Raw genomic sequence first — 14,666 nt, 5'->3', positions numbered from 1 at the left:
AACTGGGGGGATGTAATCATAGAATTAAAATTGCAGTGTGTTTTTTTCCCCCCCCCCCACCTCCCTCCTGATGCTGAAGTTGGATAACTAAGTTAATTTCATTTTGCAGATTACAGTCCTCCAGCTCTCAGCATTGCTGAAACAAGCAGACTCCAGCAAAAGAAAATTGACCCTTACTCGCCTTGCATCTGCACCAGTTCCATTTACTGTCCTGAGCCTTACTGGAAATCCCTGCAAGGAGGACTACCTGGCTGTGTGTGGACTGAAAGTAAGTGTCTGACAAGCCCTTTTCTAGACAGTTGGAGATATCGTCTCAAACCAGGCTGTATTTCTTTCCTCTGAGGAGTTGAGCCATAAAAGTTCCAAAGGTCTGTCACTAATTTTAGCTCATAAATCACTTTCATATGGGTATAGGCACTAATTCATTTACTTTACATATGAATAATTTAATAAATGGGACAATGCCCCAAATAAAGTATTTCTTCTGGTCAAATRAAGTGTTTCTTCTGATTGTATTTAGGCCAATTTTGCTCTAAGACGGGAGCCAAGACTTAGCCATGTGAAACTTAAAATGCGTTAGAACTAGTCTGTAACAACTCTGGTGTTTTATAGCAAGGACATTTCTGTGTCTTCTCTGAAATTTGGATTCAGCCTTTACAGTTCAGAATGCACAATCTATTCTAGAGCTGAGAAACAGTTGGACTCAGATGTGTTTTACAAACTTTAATGTAGCTCATCTTAAATGCAGGAATTTGGATTCTTGCTGCATGAATCATTGGAGCTAGGAGGAATGCTGGCTTTTAACATTGTTCTTGGCTTAAAATGTTTACATTTTTTGTTCTAATATTTGACTCATGTTTTTCATTACTCCAGGACTGCCATGTGTTAACGTTCAGCAGCTCTGGATCGGTCTCGGATCATTTGGTGCTTCATCCCCAACTAGCCACTGGAAATTTCATCATTAAAGCTGTGTGGCTGCCAGGATCTCAAACGGAGCTTGCTATTGTGACTGCAGACTTCGTGAAGGTATGGTTAGTCGTAAGCTATGGATGATATTTCCTTGTCTTGTTTCAGACATTAAAGCCTGGGTCTCTGAGTCACCTGTAGGAGAATATTACAGTATTCTTAGAAATAAATTAGAAATATAAATTTGAGGTGTTTGACTACTGTCATTGTTTTTGTTTGTTTGTTTTTTAAAAAAGATTTTCCCTAACATCTAGTAGGTGTTCCCTTGTCTCAACTTGTGTCTCTTTGCATTGTCAAAAAGGACTGTTCTCTAGCTTAGCAGTTAACTTTTCCTGGTTCTTCCCACAGATCTATGATCTTTCTGTAGATGCCTTGAGCCCGACGTTCTATTTCCTTCTACCAAGCTCCAAAATCAGGGATGTCACTTTCCTCTTCAACGAGGAGGGGAAGAACATAATAGTGATCATGTCMTCTGCTGGGTACATTTATACGCAGCTTATGGAAGAGGCAAGCAGCGCCCAGCATGGCCCATTCTATGTCACCAATGTGCTTGAGGTGAACCACGAAGACCTAAAGGTAATGGTGACTTCCCTTTCTTACGGTATGAGCTGCAGTGGCTTTCTCTTTYGTTTGCATCTGACAGTTGAAGGCAGAAATTTTCTTTTTTCTTTTTTTTTTAAATTTCCTGATCTAGATCAGCTTGGTTGCTGTTCCTCTAAAGAGAGAAATATCCTTGCAGTAAAAGGGGGTGGGGGCGAAAATTAAACCCCTTGATCCTTTCATCTAGAAAACGGATCATGTTTTCCATGGTTCGGTCTGAAGTTATGCCCAGCAGGATTTCTTGGCAGGGAGATGGTTTCAGAGCRGGGTTGTTCTCAGAGCGAGGCTCTCTAAAGGTGCAATAACCAGAATGGACGAGGTTATGAGTCACTGCTGGTGCTGCAGAGATGCTGTGAGCCTCTGTTTCTGGTTGGTAGCAACTCTGTAGTGCTCTTGGTGCACGCTACAGATGCAGGTGCCTTTTAAAATCTGTCTAAATTTTGTATGGTGCTTTTCCCCCAGACTGCTCCAAAACAGGGAGATAGATGAGAGGGCCTGCAGGAAAGCTCTTTTATGAGCTGAGAACATGGGGAGGGCTCCGTGGGAGATTGTCATACAACATTTGAGCGTACGGATGCTGTAGCTGAGTGTGCTACCTACAGCCTGCGGGTATGCAATCTCAGTATCCCGTTCAAAAGCCTTTGAAGTATCTGATGGATGAGTTCACCAAGGAGCTCAGCTTATAAAATTGTCATGTAGGGCTGTGTTTAGGGCGGTGGGGGGAGCTGGGGAGAGGCTTTGGAAATCGTTCTGTCAGTTGAGAAATTTAAACGCCTGACTGCGTGGGAGTCTTTTGGAGGATGTGTGTTTATCTGAAATGCCACTGTTCTTCTCTGATCCTACAGGACAGTAACGGCCAGGTAGCAGGAGGTGGTGTGTCCGTATATTACTCCCATGTCCTACAGATGTTATTCTTCAGTTACTGTCAAGGCAAATCCTTTGCAGCCACCATCAGCCGGGCCAATCTGGAGGTACAGCGGCTATTCCCAATTAACATAAAGAGGTGAGGCTCAGCTGGAAGACTCCCCCAATATTTCTGTTTCTTACTAATTATTCTTAACAACTCAGCTCCTGGTGGCCAAAGCTTGTGGTGAAGTTCCTGTTTTCGGCTGCTGATTTCGTACTATTCTCCATGCTGTTTCTGCCCTAATTGCAAAATGGTTTGAAACCAAAGCTGGCTGTGGGGGCAGTGGGGTGTGAATGCATTTCTTCCCCTCACGAGGATTTCGCGGTGGAAAGGTGGCTTCAGAGCAGCCTTGCTGCTCAGTGCAGAGCTGCTGCTGGTGCAGCAGCTGGAACTGATGGGATTATCCACCCACGCGGAGCATGCAGAGCAGGAAGCCTTTGTTTCCTTTCGGCACCAGTGCTGCAGCGGACCTTGTGCATATTAAGGCTCATTTTCAGGCTTCCCTGAGGGAGACCTATCTCTCGCTATGAAAATGTCAAGAAAAAAGCTCTTCTGTCATCTGTTCTGACAAGCAGAGCTGGGCACTTAGGCCACAGATAGCCTAACACACTCTCGCTAGCCCAAGACAAAGCCACTATCTTGAATAGATTTTTGTAGAAGTGTCGGGTTCCAAGAGCTCCCTTGCCCCTGGTCAGGTTTGGTATAGTCTTTTTGCGGCTTTTTGTTTCAAAGAGCAGAATCACGCAGATTCTCCTGTGTTGGCCTCTGCTTAGTACTGTTGGGTGTGTTGAAACATAAAACTGCACATCTGTTCACATCGATTCTAACCTGTGTGCTGCACTGTGCCAGGATGGAGCAGTATAGTTAGTTGTTCCCCCAGTAATGGTCTGATAACAGGAGCATGTGCTTTTAAAAAATAGTTTAAAGCTGTTTTAAAATTACTTCCTTGGTTTTGGGCATAAAATATTGCTAGGTAAATGTCTTCCCTCAAGTCTTCCGGGTAGAGATCAGGACTTGAATTGGGGTGCTCATGCCTTCTGCTCGCTTAAGTGACTCCTTGGTTTCTCACCTATAAACTGGGCAGCAGGGCACCTATGTTCCTGGCTGTTCATTAATGAAGTGCTTAGGGTTCCTCCTGAAGAGGAAGCTTTAACTAATTTGAACGGTAAAGGATTTTGCCTCTTTTCGCMTGTTGTTACTTAAATTAATGTCATTCTGCCCTTCATCTCTCGCAGTTCAAATGGTGGGAGTAAGACTTCACCAGCGCTGTGTCAGTGGTCTGAGGTCATGAACCATCCTGGCTTGGTGTGCTGTGTTCAACAAACCACAGGTGTTCCACTGGTGGTGATGGTGAAGCCAGATACCTTTCTCATCCAGGAGATTAAAACCTTGCCAGCCAAAGCAAAGGTCAGTCGTGGTTCCCTGTATTTTTGGCCCTTCAAGCATACTCTCTTGTGGTTCCATTGCAGTTAGATTTTCATAATGCAAGCTTTTTTCACGATATCCTAAAGATGATTCCCGCTTATAATGGCTTTTAACTGCTGTTGGGAACAGTTTTTTGTTATACAAGCTTTTTGACTCATCTGTGTTTTTAAAGCGTTTAGAACGTATTTTTACCCCTGCTTCCAAACAGGTATTTTTTGCTCTAGTTTATCATCATCTTTGAGCTTCTTATCTGCTCTCTCTAATCGTTGCGACCTTTCTCATGCAAAGAGTTTGCTGTGAACAGCAGTTGCCAGGTCCTTCCCTTGACTTGCATGGCTCGCTTTTCCAGATTCAGGACATGGTGGCCATCCGTCACACCGCCTGCAATGAGCAGCAGAGGACTACTATGATCCTCCTGTGCGAAGATGGCAGTCTGCGGATCTACATGGCCAATGTAGAAAATACCTCCTACTGGCTCCAGCCCTCGCTCCAACCCAGCAGTGTCATCAGCATCATGAAGCCAGTTCGCAAGCGCAAGGCAGCTGCCATTAGTAAGGCATTTCTTCTTGTGTTTATCTTGTTCAAGGTACCAATGGCAAATGCAGATGTGAAGATTGATCAGCATCCTATAGAAACTTCAGACATTCACTTCTGACAATTACTAGTTAACCTCAGGACTAAGTGTGACAGTCATGGTGGAATATTTTCGTAGGCATATATGATAAATGAATGACTATTTGGCAACCGCAGGCATTTCCAAAAGAAGTGAGCTCATTCTGCAGCTTTTGTACCTTAGCTTTACCTGTTAATGTCTCTTGTAAAAATTGCCTCTCTCTTTTCTTTTAGCAACTCGCACATCTAGCCAAGTAAACTTCCCTATTGACTTCTTTGAGCACAACCAGCAGCTCACAGATGTGGAATTTGGAGGCAATGACCTGCTGCAGGTTTACAATGCTCAGCAGATAAAGCACCGGCTCAATTCCACCGGCATGTATGTGGCCAACACGAAGGTAAATGAGGCAATTTGGGGGGCTCTCTTAGGCTTCTAGGTGACATTACTGGCAGGGTTGGTGGTGTGTCTTTTTCTCAGAAGTCTGCATTGTTTTTCAAACGATCCTATGCAAAACCAGTAATGCTGTTAAATAAACACTGGAGGCACCTACGTAGAGATTTCCATTGTATGCTCAAATACAGACATCTGAACAGTCAGCTCAGCATGCAAAAATTACAGCCAGTCTTCTGCTTTCAAGGATTAATCCTCCACCATAGGAAGGCTCTACAGAACAAACTGTGTGTCTGCTTTCACACGCAGGACTTCCAAATGGGCATTTTACTTCTAAAAAGAACACTGTAGAAAGTCAAATTTGATTCTCAGGGAATAGCTCGCTGTGCCGTGGTGCAGAATGGCCCTTGGTCTTGCAGGGAGATGATGTAATATAAGGTTGTGCTTAGCAGTGGGGTTTTTTTTGACTTTCCCTTTCTGAGCTGTGCTTTGTTTCCTGCAGCCTGGGGGTTTCACCATTGAAGTGAYGAACAATAACAGCACAATGGTGATGACGGGCATGCGGATCCAGATTGGCACGCAAGCGATAGAGAGAGCGCCCTCGTACTTGGAGATATTTGGCCGCACCATGCAGCTGAACATGACTAGGGCTCGCTGGTTTGATTTCCCTTTCACTCGTGAGGAAGCCTTGCAGGCTGACAAAAAGCTAACCATCTTCAGTAAGTCTTTGTTGATTGTTTGCTTTGACTACCTGTTGGTTTAGCTTGTTGAAGCTGCTGTGCTTGACCTCATCGCGAGGAGGATTTCCACGAGCTGTTGGTTTGACCTGACCACAGAGAGAGAGTTTGAGGTGCAGATCCTGCACACGTAATGTTTCTTGAGGGCCCAGCTTCTTGTTGCAGTGAATAAATGTGCCATACCTCAGTTCAGCTCAAGAATTTTGTGTTGAGGTAATATAGAAGGAAAGTGGCCTTGAAAAGGAGGTGAAACTAAGTCAGTGGATGTATGTAAGCGACAGTGTAATTACTATCCTGACCTGAAGAAGCTACGCTTGTTGATACTCAGGAGAAAGCATTTTGTGGGTTTTTTTGTTTAAGAAACCTCTCTTGTCACTGCAGTTGGGGCTTCTGTGGATCCTGCTGGAGTCACAATGATGGATTCCATAAAGATTTATGGCAAAACCAAAGAGCAGTTTGGATGGCCCGACGAGCCCCCCGAGGATTTTCCATCTGCTTCCGTGAGCAATGTTTGCCCCCCAAACCTGAATCAAGGGAATGGCACTGGAGACACGGAGACAGCTGCCCCGGCTGCTGCTAGCGGAACCGTTCTGGAGAGGTATCTCTGTAGTCTTGCTTTTATTTGCCTTTGAAAAATGGCTAGTCGCTCTAGAGGGGCCCTAGATACACTTGGGTGTTCTTAACCGGGAGAACGTCCAGGGTTAGTGAAGGATTCTCACTGCTGTGCAAAACAGCGCCTGAACAGTCAATGATCTTCTGAAGAGGGCTTCCCACTCGCTCTTGAAGTATCTGGCGGAGTTAGAGGATAGGTCTGTGTTTATGCTTCATGTTGCTAAGTTCATTTGTTACGGCCGTCTCGATGAGCTGGAGGAGATTGCTGCTGCCTCGGTACATTTTCTCATTTCGAGCTAGCCCTTTTTCAGTCTCCAGAGCTTGCAAAGGTTAGGCCTCTCCAAACCTGAGTTCAGTTTTGAGGAGGACTTCGTGCGTGACCTTGCCCTAGGCGAGTGGTTCCCAACACCTTATCTTACAGGCTGTATATGACAGGCTTAACTACTGTGGTGGAAGAAGTGATTCTGCTTTTTTTTCTCCCCCGCCACATCCCTGCTGCAAGACAGACCACAGGGATGAGTTGGGCATGTATTTGGCAGAAGAAAGGAAACCTTTTTTTACATCCGTCCTATTTTCTTTCCGTGAGCTCACACGGTCTGTGCTGTAAGGGTTGTAGAAAGCCTGCGAGCTGGCAGGAACAGGAGGGAAAACAGATCGGAGAAGAACCAGCGCTGCTGAAAAATAAGCATTTTAAGGTGTACGTCACTTGACTTAAGTGGAGAAAATGACAGTTGATTTTTGTCTTACTGAAACTGTCATGCTTAAAGTGGCAGTTGCATCCGGTTGAAGGGTTTTGGCACCTATTGCTGTCCTGTAATATTTTATATAATAGTTCATGGATTTTTTTTTTCCTGTGCGTAATTTCTCTTTTCTTCTCTCCTCTGCCATGACGCCTCCACAAGATGTCTCTCTCTGCACAGACATGCTTCTTGTTTTTTCCAAAGCAGTGAGATTGTTTTCGTAAAACCCAGCACCCAAAAAACGTTTATTTTTACTTTACGTGTTACAGAATGCCATTACCTTATAACGGGCCTCTTGAGTAGGAACAGCTAATGGCAGGCAAGAGGCAGTTTTCCCATCAGAAGTTTGGCGTCTGTATCTTTGAATTTGACCTTCAATGATGCTTTAAGCAACGTGCTTGGCTTCTCTGTGCTAGGTGGCCTGGATCTCCTTTAATTTCTTTTGCTATTAGGCAGGCGTGTGCTGCCCAGGTAGAGCTGTGCTTAGATTTACTGTATATATTGCTCTCCCAGCTTCCTGATTGCCCATTTAATTTGCCTTTTGCTTAGAATGTGTTCTAGGGAGTTTTTCTGTGAGCTTTACACATTTTTTTTTTTTTTCCTTTTTCTTTGCTCCCCCAAAGTTCTGAAACTGAGTCCCTAACCACCTTGGACCGGTTAGTATGCCATCCTTTTCTCTGCACGAGTGAGTGTGTGTCAGAGAGACAGAACACATGATGTGGCTTTTGTTGACTGTTTTCTGTTTTTTTTGTTTTTTTTTCGAGTGACATTCGCTTCTTTACATTCTGGTCATTGCATGGCAGATGATTTAGCAAAATGTAAAGAGGAGGTGGTTTGCAGATTTCCGCTGGATACAGCGTAACTGTTGTTTGTTTGACAGACTCTTCTTGCTTCTGTCCCTCCTTCTGTCTTCTTCTCCCACTTATATTTCCCCACTCGCTTTACGGAGGGTGGCTGAGAGTAGGGGAATGTGCTGCTCCTTATCACCACCAGGCCAGAGAATTTGCCTCGTTCTCGTGCTGTTTCTTCTACTTAGCGTCCACTCCGTCGTCGTTATTTCTCCCCTTAACGCGCTCTCTTCCCTCCTGTTATCTGTATTCTTGCACTGCTCCTCTCGGTGTGTCAGATGGTGGCGTTTCAGGTAGTCGCACCGCAAGGCGAGGAGCAGTGCTGCGAGGGAGATGCAGCRCTCTGCTGCGAGCTGTCAATAAGGGTTTCCCTTGGGGCAAGTATTTTGCTAGCCTGCCTTACCTGCTGTCAAAAGTGACCAAATACAGGCTGTTTGGACTTCAGCATCCCTCGCTTGGGTCATACCCAGTGCTCAGAGTTAATTTTCCTCCGGACTATTTTGAGCTGAAACTCCAAATTGGAAAGAGCAACCTGTGTGAAAATAGCAAGCGGGTAGAATCTTGCTCCCTTAGAAAAGTCGGTTACGCTTTTTGCCATGTGTCATGCCAACCCTTGATCTGCAGTCATACGTACGTCTGTGGGCCATGGTGAATTGGTACTGTCAAGACAATCCAAGTTATCCCTGCTGCAGGCTGCGTAAGGAACTGTTTTATCCTCTTTGGTAGAGAAAAGCCCCTGTCTTTCAGCTGTGGATTATTAAAGCAGTCCTAAGTTTGTCTGTGAGCGTGAGCCAGGTTTAACTCTGGTCTGTAACACAATGCAATGATATGCATGGTGCCTGTGGCAGGTTTTATCATGCTTTGATTTTGTACTTGGCATTCGTTAGCTGTCTCTGAGCTACTCATGACTGTAGCCTGCATAAAGCAAAGTGCTAAGGAGAGAGAAGGGTTGATGTACTCAAGCCTGCTTTCCTTTCTCCCTTCAGGCTAGTAGTGAGTTCTTTAGAAGCGCTGGAAAGCTGCTTTGCTGTAGGACCAGTCAACGAGAAGGCAAGTAACTTTCTGAACACATGCTTGAGCTTTCAGAGAGGGGGAGGAGGGGCAAGATCATCAGCACCTCCTGCAGCCCTAAGGGCCTGATACTGGAAGAGAGCCGCATCCGTTTTGCTCGGAGCGCTGATCTGAAAGTTGACGTAGGGAAAAGCATTTAAACTAGTTTAGAGTGACAACTGGCATTTGCATTTATCGCTGGTGGGATTTTTGTGCTGTAGAGTGACCTCGTTTGCAAAAACAGCAGGGTAGCAGCCCGCAGATCTCAGAAGGACTTCTCTTGTGTAGACGTGTGAAATGTCCTTTAAATGTCAAATCATAAATTGAGTGGGATATCAAAACTGTATTGAATGGAGGTAGAAACCTGCATGCTCAGCAGGGAGGAGCAAAGCGAGGAGGGGAGCCTCAGGTACATGGAGAAATCAGACTCTTTTTGCGTCACCTTCATGGTAAATGTACTGAAGAATGGTTTTTGTCTCTTCTGGGGAACAGGAGAAGAATAAGGTGGCAGCTCAGGAACTGGCTACTATGCTGCTGTCAATGCCAGCTCCTTCCAGCGTCCAGCAGCAAACCAAGAGTCTCTTGGCTAGCTTGCACACCAGCCGCTCAGCGTACCATAACCACAAGGTAACCTGGAGCAAGGACTTCAAAGTCTACTGTAACTTGCCAGTTTATGGTTGAGGTGCAACATGCCCCTGGAAAGCGCTTCTTCCATGCAGTTTATACCTGCTGGATAATTTTCCTTTAGTTTCTGCTGCCTGCCTTCCTGGCAGTCTGTTTCATCAGAACTTCACTACTTAAAATGCTTTTGGAAGACTTTGGTGGGAAGTGATATTGGTTAATCTAGGGAAATCAGTATCTTGAAACACGTGAGGTTTGTTTGCCAGCTGTGTCCCATAGCTCTGGTTCCTATTTCTGCAGGCATCTGATTTAATATGATAGGAAAATGTAAAGGTAAATAGTGGTTAGACTGTACACTAACATAATTGAGATAAATATGTAGATTCCTGTTGAAAACTGTTTAACTGGCAAGCAAAGGCTGCGTTTATACACTGGTCTTTCCGTTCACATTTAAGTCTGTGGAGGAAAAAAAAAAAATCAATTCTCCAGCCAGACTCTTTTCTTGTTACTGGACAACTTTTTAATATTAGTTGTCCTTCCTAAATGATACTGACCAAGAGTTAATGCAGCGAGTGCCAAATTTCCCCATGCAGCTGTATTTCAGTTGTTTTGCTGCTGCTGTCTCTTCTGTTTCTTTGCCTGCCATATCTTCCACTTTACAGGATCAAGCACTGCTAAGTAAAGCCATTCAGTACTTGAGTTCCTCAACCAAAGAAGGGAAGGACCTTGATCCTGAAGTGTTCCAGAGGTTGGTCATCACTGCTCGATCCATTGCTATTATGAGACCCAACAATCTTGTTCATTATACGGAGTCAAAGCTGCCACAGTTGGAATCAGGTAGATAAGTCTGGATTTTTATTCAGTTTTCTCATGCGATGACTGAAGATGTCTTGTGGTGTCTGGTTCAGCGTGACAGTGATCATAAATAGTTTATCCTGGAGAGCTCCCACAAACGCACTTTGGCTGAAGATGCTGGGGACTGTTCATAATACATTTCTCTCTCTTGAGCAATCACATTACCAGTTTTTAAAGTATAAACAGTACTTGACATGTTTGATATGAGATAGTCCTTGTAATGAAGATATCAGAGTCTCTAACAAAAGCTGTTTCAAATAAACTTAGTGTTACTCTGCTGGTTGATGCTTTCGCCTGTGCAATTCTGACAGCTGTTTTTTTGATTCGTACAGAAAGTGAAGAAGGACAAGAGGCCCAGAAACACACTGAAGGAGATGGGTGCACGTTTATTACCCAGCTGGTCAACCACTTCTGGAAACTACATGCATCGAAACCCAAAAACGCCTTCCTTGCCCCTGCCTGCTTGCCAGGTGTGCTAATTCTTCATTTGCTGTTGTCAAGCTTGTGTATTTTGCAGGAACCTATTTTAAGCTTGGAAATAGAAAAAGTGACTTGTTCCAAACTAGACTTAAGATCTTAATGATGCCATGCGTGCCCTCCAAGTATATCTGCAAATTCTGCTCTAATGCTTTTGTTCAAGAGTATGCGGGGACTGATGACGAATGGTTTATTCACATCTGACTTTATGGATGGTTATTTTGGTGTTAGAGGATATTCAGTGGCACTGGTATAGGGCATGTGCAGTATTCCATGTGTTAGACTGGCAAGACTGGTGTGTAAGCTCATTTTGGACTGGAACTTTACTATTTTTAGGGTGCTAATGTTGTGCCTTGAAGTCTACAAACAAAAGATGCTTCCTGCAGGTGTATTGCTCCATATGCCGAAATGAACAGATAGATGGTTACAGTCCTACTTTTATTCCTCTTTAGGTCTGACTCATGTTGAGGCCACGGTCAATGCTTTGGTGGATATCATCCATGGATACTGCACGTGTGAACTGGACTGTATCCACACAGCATCCAAGATCTACATGCAGATGTTACTTTGCCCGGTACGTCATCTTGCTCTGCTCCATATCGTCCTGTAACACTGGTAACATGGAGACAGTTAAATGCGAGGTCATGCAAAATKAAGGTGTGCAGCCAAAACCGCACAGCTGGGAGACAAGTGAATGAATGCGAAATTTCTCTCTCCCTGTGTTTTAGTAATGTTTGTCGTGTGCTGCATGTGAAAGGATAAGTAATGCTTTATGGCTTCTGGTGGAAATACGATGTTTAGAAGTTACGAGGTGACATATGCCTTACAGGAATCGTGACCAACAGAGAATCATAAGTGTATTTTTAGCTGCATTTCCAAATACTATGAAGGAGCAGTAAAAGCTTGAAGTTTAACGGTTAACTGTTAACCCCCCGTAGGATCCTGCAGTGAGCTTTTCTTGCAAACAAGCTTTGATCAGAGTGCTGAGACCAAGGAACAAGCGGAGACATGTGACCCTGCCATCTTCCCCTCGGAGCAATACTCCTATGGGTATGCAAGATTTTTGTCTTTGTCTTTAAACGAGCATGACCTCCCTTCTTTGTCATAAAAGGTAGTGATATGGGGCTCATTCTTGACAAGAAAATAAACCTAGTCCTTTAAATGCAACAAAACCAGTCTTTCTCCTTTCTTTTCCTTTCTTCCTTTTCTCTTGTCCCCTGAAGACTGTTTTCTGTCCGCATTCGCCTCTTCCTTGATGCCACAGGTTTCAAATTCGAGATCTTTCTAAGATATTCCCATTTCTGCGGTAGGGACATCTAACTGTTTGCTCTAGGGGTGTAGTAGTTCAGACAATCGTAGTATTTTTGTGCATATTTTCAAGTCCTTATAAATCAGTCTTAAAAATGTGTGCAGACTAGAATTAGTGTATCAGCTCTCCATCCAAGAGATACTTTTTAGCATTTATGTGAATTGTAGTTGTCATGGAAGCTATTAAAGACTGGGTAAAGGAAGGACAACTTAGGTTTTTTTCCATCCAGCTTACCCCATACTCTTAGTGAGGCTTGGAGGCCTGGAGGTGTTAAAGTTTCAGCCTYGCAAATGCTCCTGATTCCTGCAACAGGTAGAAGTGGGATTAAAAAACTAAACCTGGGGTCTTCTACACAGCAGCGTTGAAACCTGCTGTTCTAGAGCTGGTATGCTGTTGATGCTTATGGTGTCAGTGACCTTGTTCTTGATGCGAGGAAAGAGTGCATTTGTGAATTAATCCTTTGTAACTCAGGAGATAAAGATGATGAYGACGACGACGATGCAGAAGACAAGCTGCAGAGTTCCGGGATCGCAAATGGCGAGCATATCCGACAAGAGAGCCAGGAGCAAAGCGAGGTTGATCATGGGGACTTTGAGATGGTGGTAAGTCCAGAGGGCTTCTCTTTGGAGCCTTTCAAGTCTTTTATGTGCTTGGATTTAGTTTAGTTATGAAGGATCAATCCTTAGTGCTCCTTTAGCTAGTGGTGGTTTGGCAACAGCTCTCACTGTGTTCCTTCTCCCTAGTCTGAATCAATGGTTCTGGAGACTTCTGAAAATGTGAATAATGGGAACCCTTCGCCCCTGGAAGCTCTTCTGGCTGGAGCAGAGGGTTTCCCACCAATGCTGGACATTCCTCCAGATGCAGATGATGAAACAATGGTGGAATTGGCTATTGCCTTGAGCCTGCAACAAGATCAACAAGGTAAGATGTGTGCATTATTGGCAGTCAAAAAGGCAAATAGGATATGAGGAAATTGAGAAAGAAACATAGAGCAGAAACTGTTGATGTGACCACCAAAAAAGCAGAGATAGTAGAACCATAAAATGTACCAGGAAGGCCAGTGAGAACTCTTTTTATTAAAGCATTCTTTATGGTAGTGTTCATCATTTGTTCTCCTCTTGCAGGGAGCAGCAGTAGTGCCCTTGGACTTCAGAGCTTAGGACTGTCTGGCCAAGCACCCAGTTCTTCTTCTCTTGATGCTGGAACRCTCTCTGATACAACGGCATCAGGTAACTGTTCACTGCAAAGAATCAAACTTTTTTTGTTCATCTTMAAAAWATATATATATATAGCTATTCTGCTGTAGTGGCTTCTGCGGGTGCTTAAGCATTTCAAAATGATTTTGACAAGGAGCGCTTACACTGGGCGCTGTTTTGCTCATTGCTATAAAATGAGCAATGCCACTGTATATTTGCAGCTTAAAGGGTGTTTCCTCTTTTCCTGTGGTTATACGGCTGAAATGCACCTTGTTAAGGAAAAGTTTCTGGGGTGAATTTTTGATCTTACACATGGATAGGATCAAAGCAAAGYCCAGGTGCCAGTTTTTGCAACGTGCTAGCTCTTGAAATTTTAGGTTTTGCTAATTTTAAAGAAATGCAGGAAGATTAAAAAAAGAATAAGTACAACATATTTCTCTTAACTTTCTTGGCTATTTCCAGGCCAGGGCAAACACTTAGGAAATCATTTCTTTTCTGTACGCGGGCAGAATGTTGTGTGTGAATCATTTTGAGGACTGCTGCTTGCACCTGCATGTGATAGCTATTGATATCAACAGATGCCAACAGCAAATAGTTCTCACCTGTATTTATGATTATTACTCAGCTCTCTTTAGCAAGTTTCATCTATAATTTCTAACCTAAATGATGACTTAAAATTTGTTGGTAAATAAGGTTTCGAAGGACCAGTTATTACTGTTGACTTCATGTCAACTGTATAATTGTCCATTTGATGAGAAGGTTTCCTTCTCAAGGTATCTCCCCTCCACTGCTTTTAGCAGGCTTAAATGTACCAATGACACTTCCGAGTTCTTTTATGATTTGTAGTTGAAAACTGACCCAGAAACCAAAGACGAATCCTTGTGGCTTTTCTTTCATAGTGTGTGCTTCTTTTGGAGTTATACCAAGACAGTGTTTTTACTTGTAACAGCTCTCGTTATTCTTTTAGCTCCAGCGTCTGATGATGAAGGCAGCACAGCTGCAACGGATGGCTCAACTCTTCGGACTTCACCTGCTGACCATGGTGGAAGCGTGGGCTCCGAGAGCGGTGGCAGTGCAGTGGACTCCGTGGCTGGTGAGCACAGCGGTAAGCACCTCTTGCTGGACTGGTGTCTTCACGTCAGATTCCTACTATAACTTTGCGGTGTGGGAGGGAGGGKGTGATCCCTGATAAAGAGAGAATCCGCTCCAAATAGGCGATGCCATGCATCGTTTTATCGTTACTGCCAAAGTGCCATACRGACTGGGTATTTCCTCACTTTTTGTAGTTTGCGAGACCTGCAGAATCTGCAGTAGTTGTTT

General features: G+C 44.0%; 1 protein-coding gene across 3 annotated transcripts in view; it reads left to right on the top strand.

The window, feature by feature from the left end:
* Nucleotides 1–14,666, top strand: part of UBR4 (ubiquitin protein ligase E3 component n-recognin 4) — an 80,324-nt gene that overhangs the window by 27,111 nt on the left and 38,547 nt on the right. The window contains exons 41-59 of one of the 3 annotated variants that reach the window (XM_026082436.1): nt 110–268; nt 874–1,026; nt 1,315–1,542; nt 2,412–2,569; nt 3,709–3,880; nt 4,248–4,449; nt 4,745–4,908; nt 5,404–5,620; nt 6,020–6,236; nt 8,825–8,888; nt 9,381–9,515; nt 10,172–10,346; nt 10,697–10,834; nt 11,294–11,415; nt 11,780–11,891; nt 12,622–12,752; nt 12,894–13,071; nt 13,275–13,379; nt 14,320–14,451. In XM_026082436.1, coding sequence (XP_025938221.1) covers nt 110–268; nt 874–1,026; nt 1,315–1,542; nt 2,412–2,569; nt 3,709–3,880; nt 4,248–4,449; nt 4,745–4,908; nt 5,404–5,620; nt 6,020–6,236; nt 8,825–8,888; nt 9,381–9,515; nt 10,172–10,346; nt 10,697–10,834; nt 11,294–11,415; nt 11,780–11,891; nt 12,622–12,752; nt 12,894–13,071; nt 13,275–13,379; nt 14,320–14,451 — 2,962 coding nt within the window. Of the gene's footprint in view, nt 1–109; nt 269–873; nt 1,027–1,314; nt 1,543–2,411; nt 2,570–3,708; nt 3,881–4,247; nt 4,450–4,744; nt 4,909–5,403; nt 5,621–6,019; nt 6,237–8,824; nt 8,889–9,380; nt 9,516–10,171; nt 10,347–10,696; nt 10,835–11,293; nt 11,416–11,779; nt 11,892–12,621; nt 12,753–12,893; nt 13,072–13,274; nt 13,380–14,295; nt 14,452–14,666 lie in introns of all 3 variants that reach the window. The other 2 variants (XM_026082435.1, XM_026082434.1) reach the window with 2 other exon arrangements.

The sequence above is a fragment of the Apteryx rowi genome, unplaced genomic scaffold (genome assembly GCF_003343035.1).
Source record: "Apteryx rowi isolate R43461 unplaced genomic scaffold, aptRow1 scaffold_577, whole genome shotgun sequence".
NCBI lineage: Eukaryota > Metazoa > Chordata > Aves > Apterygiformes > Apterygidae > Apteryx > Apteryx rowi.
Note: the sequence above shows the minus strand (reverse complement) of the source record. Positions and strands in the feature narration are given on the sequence as shown.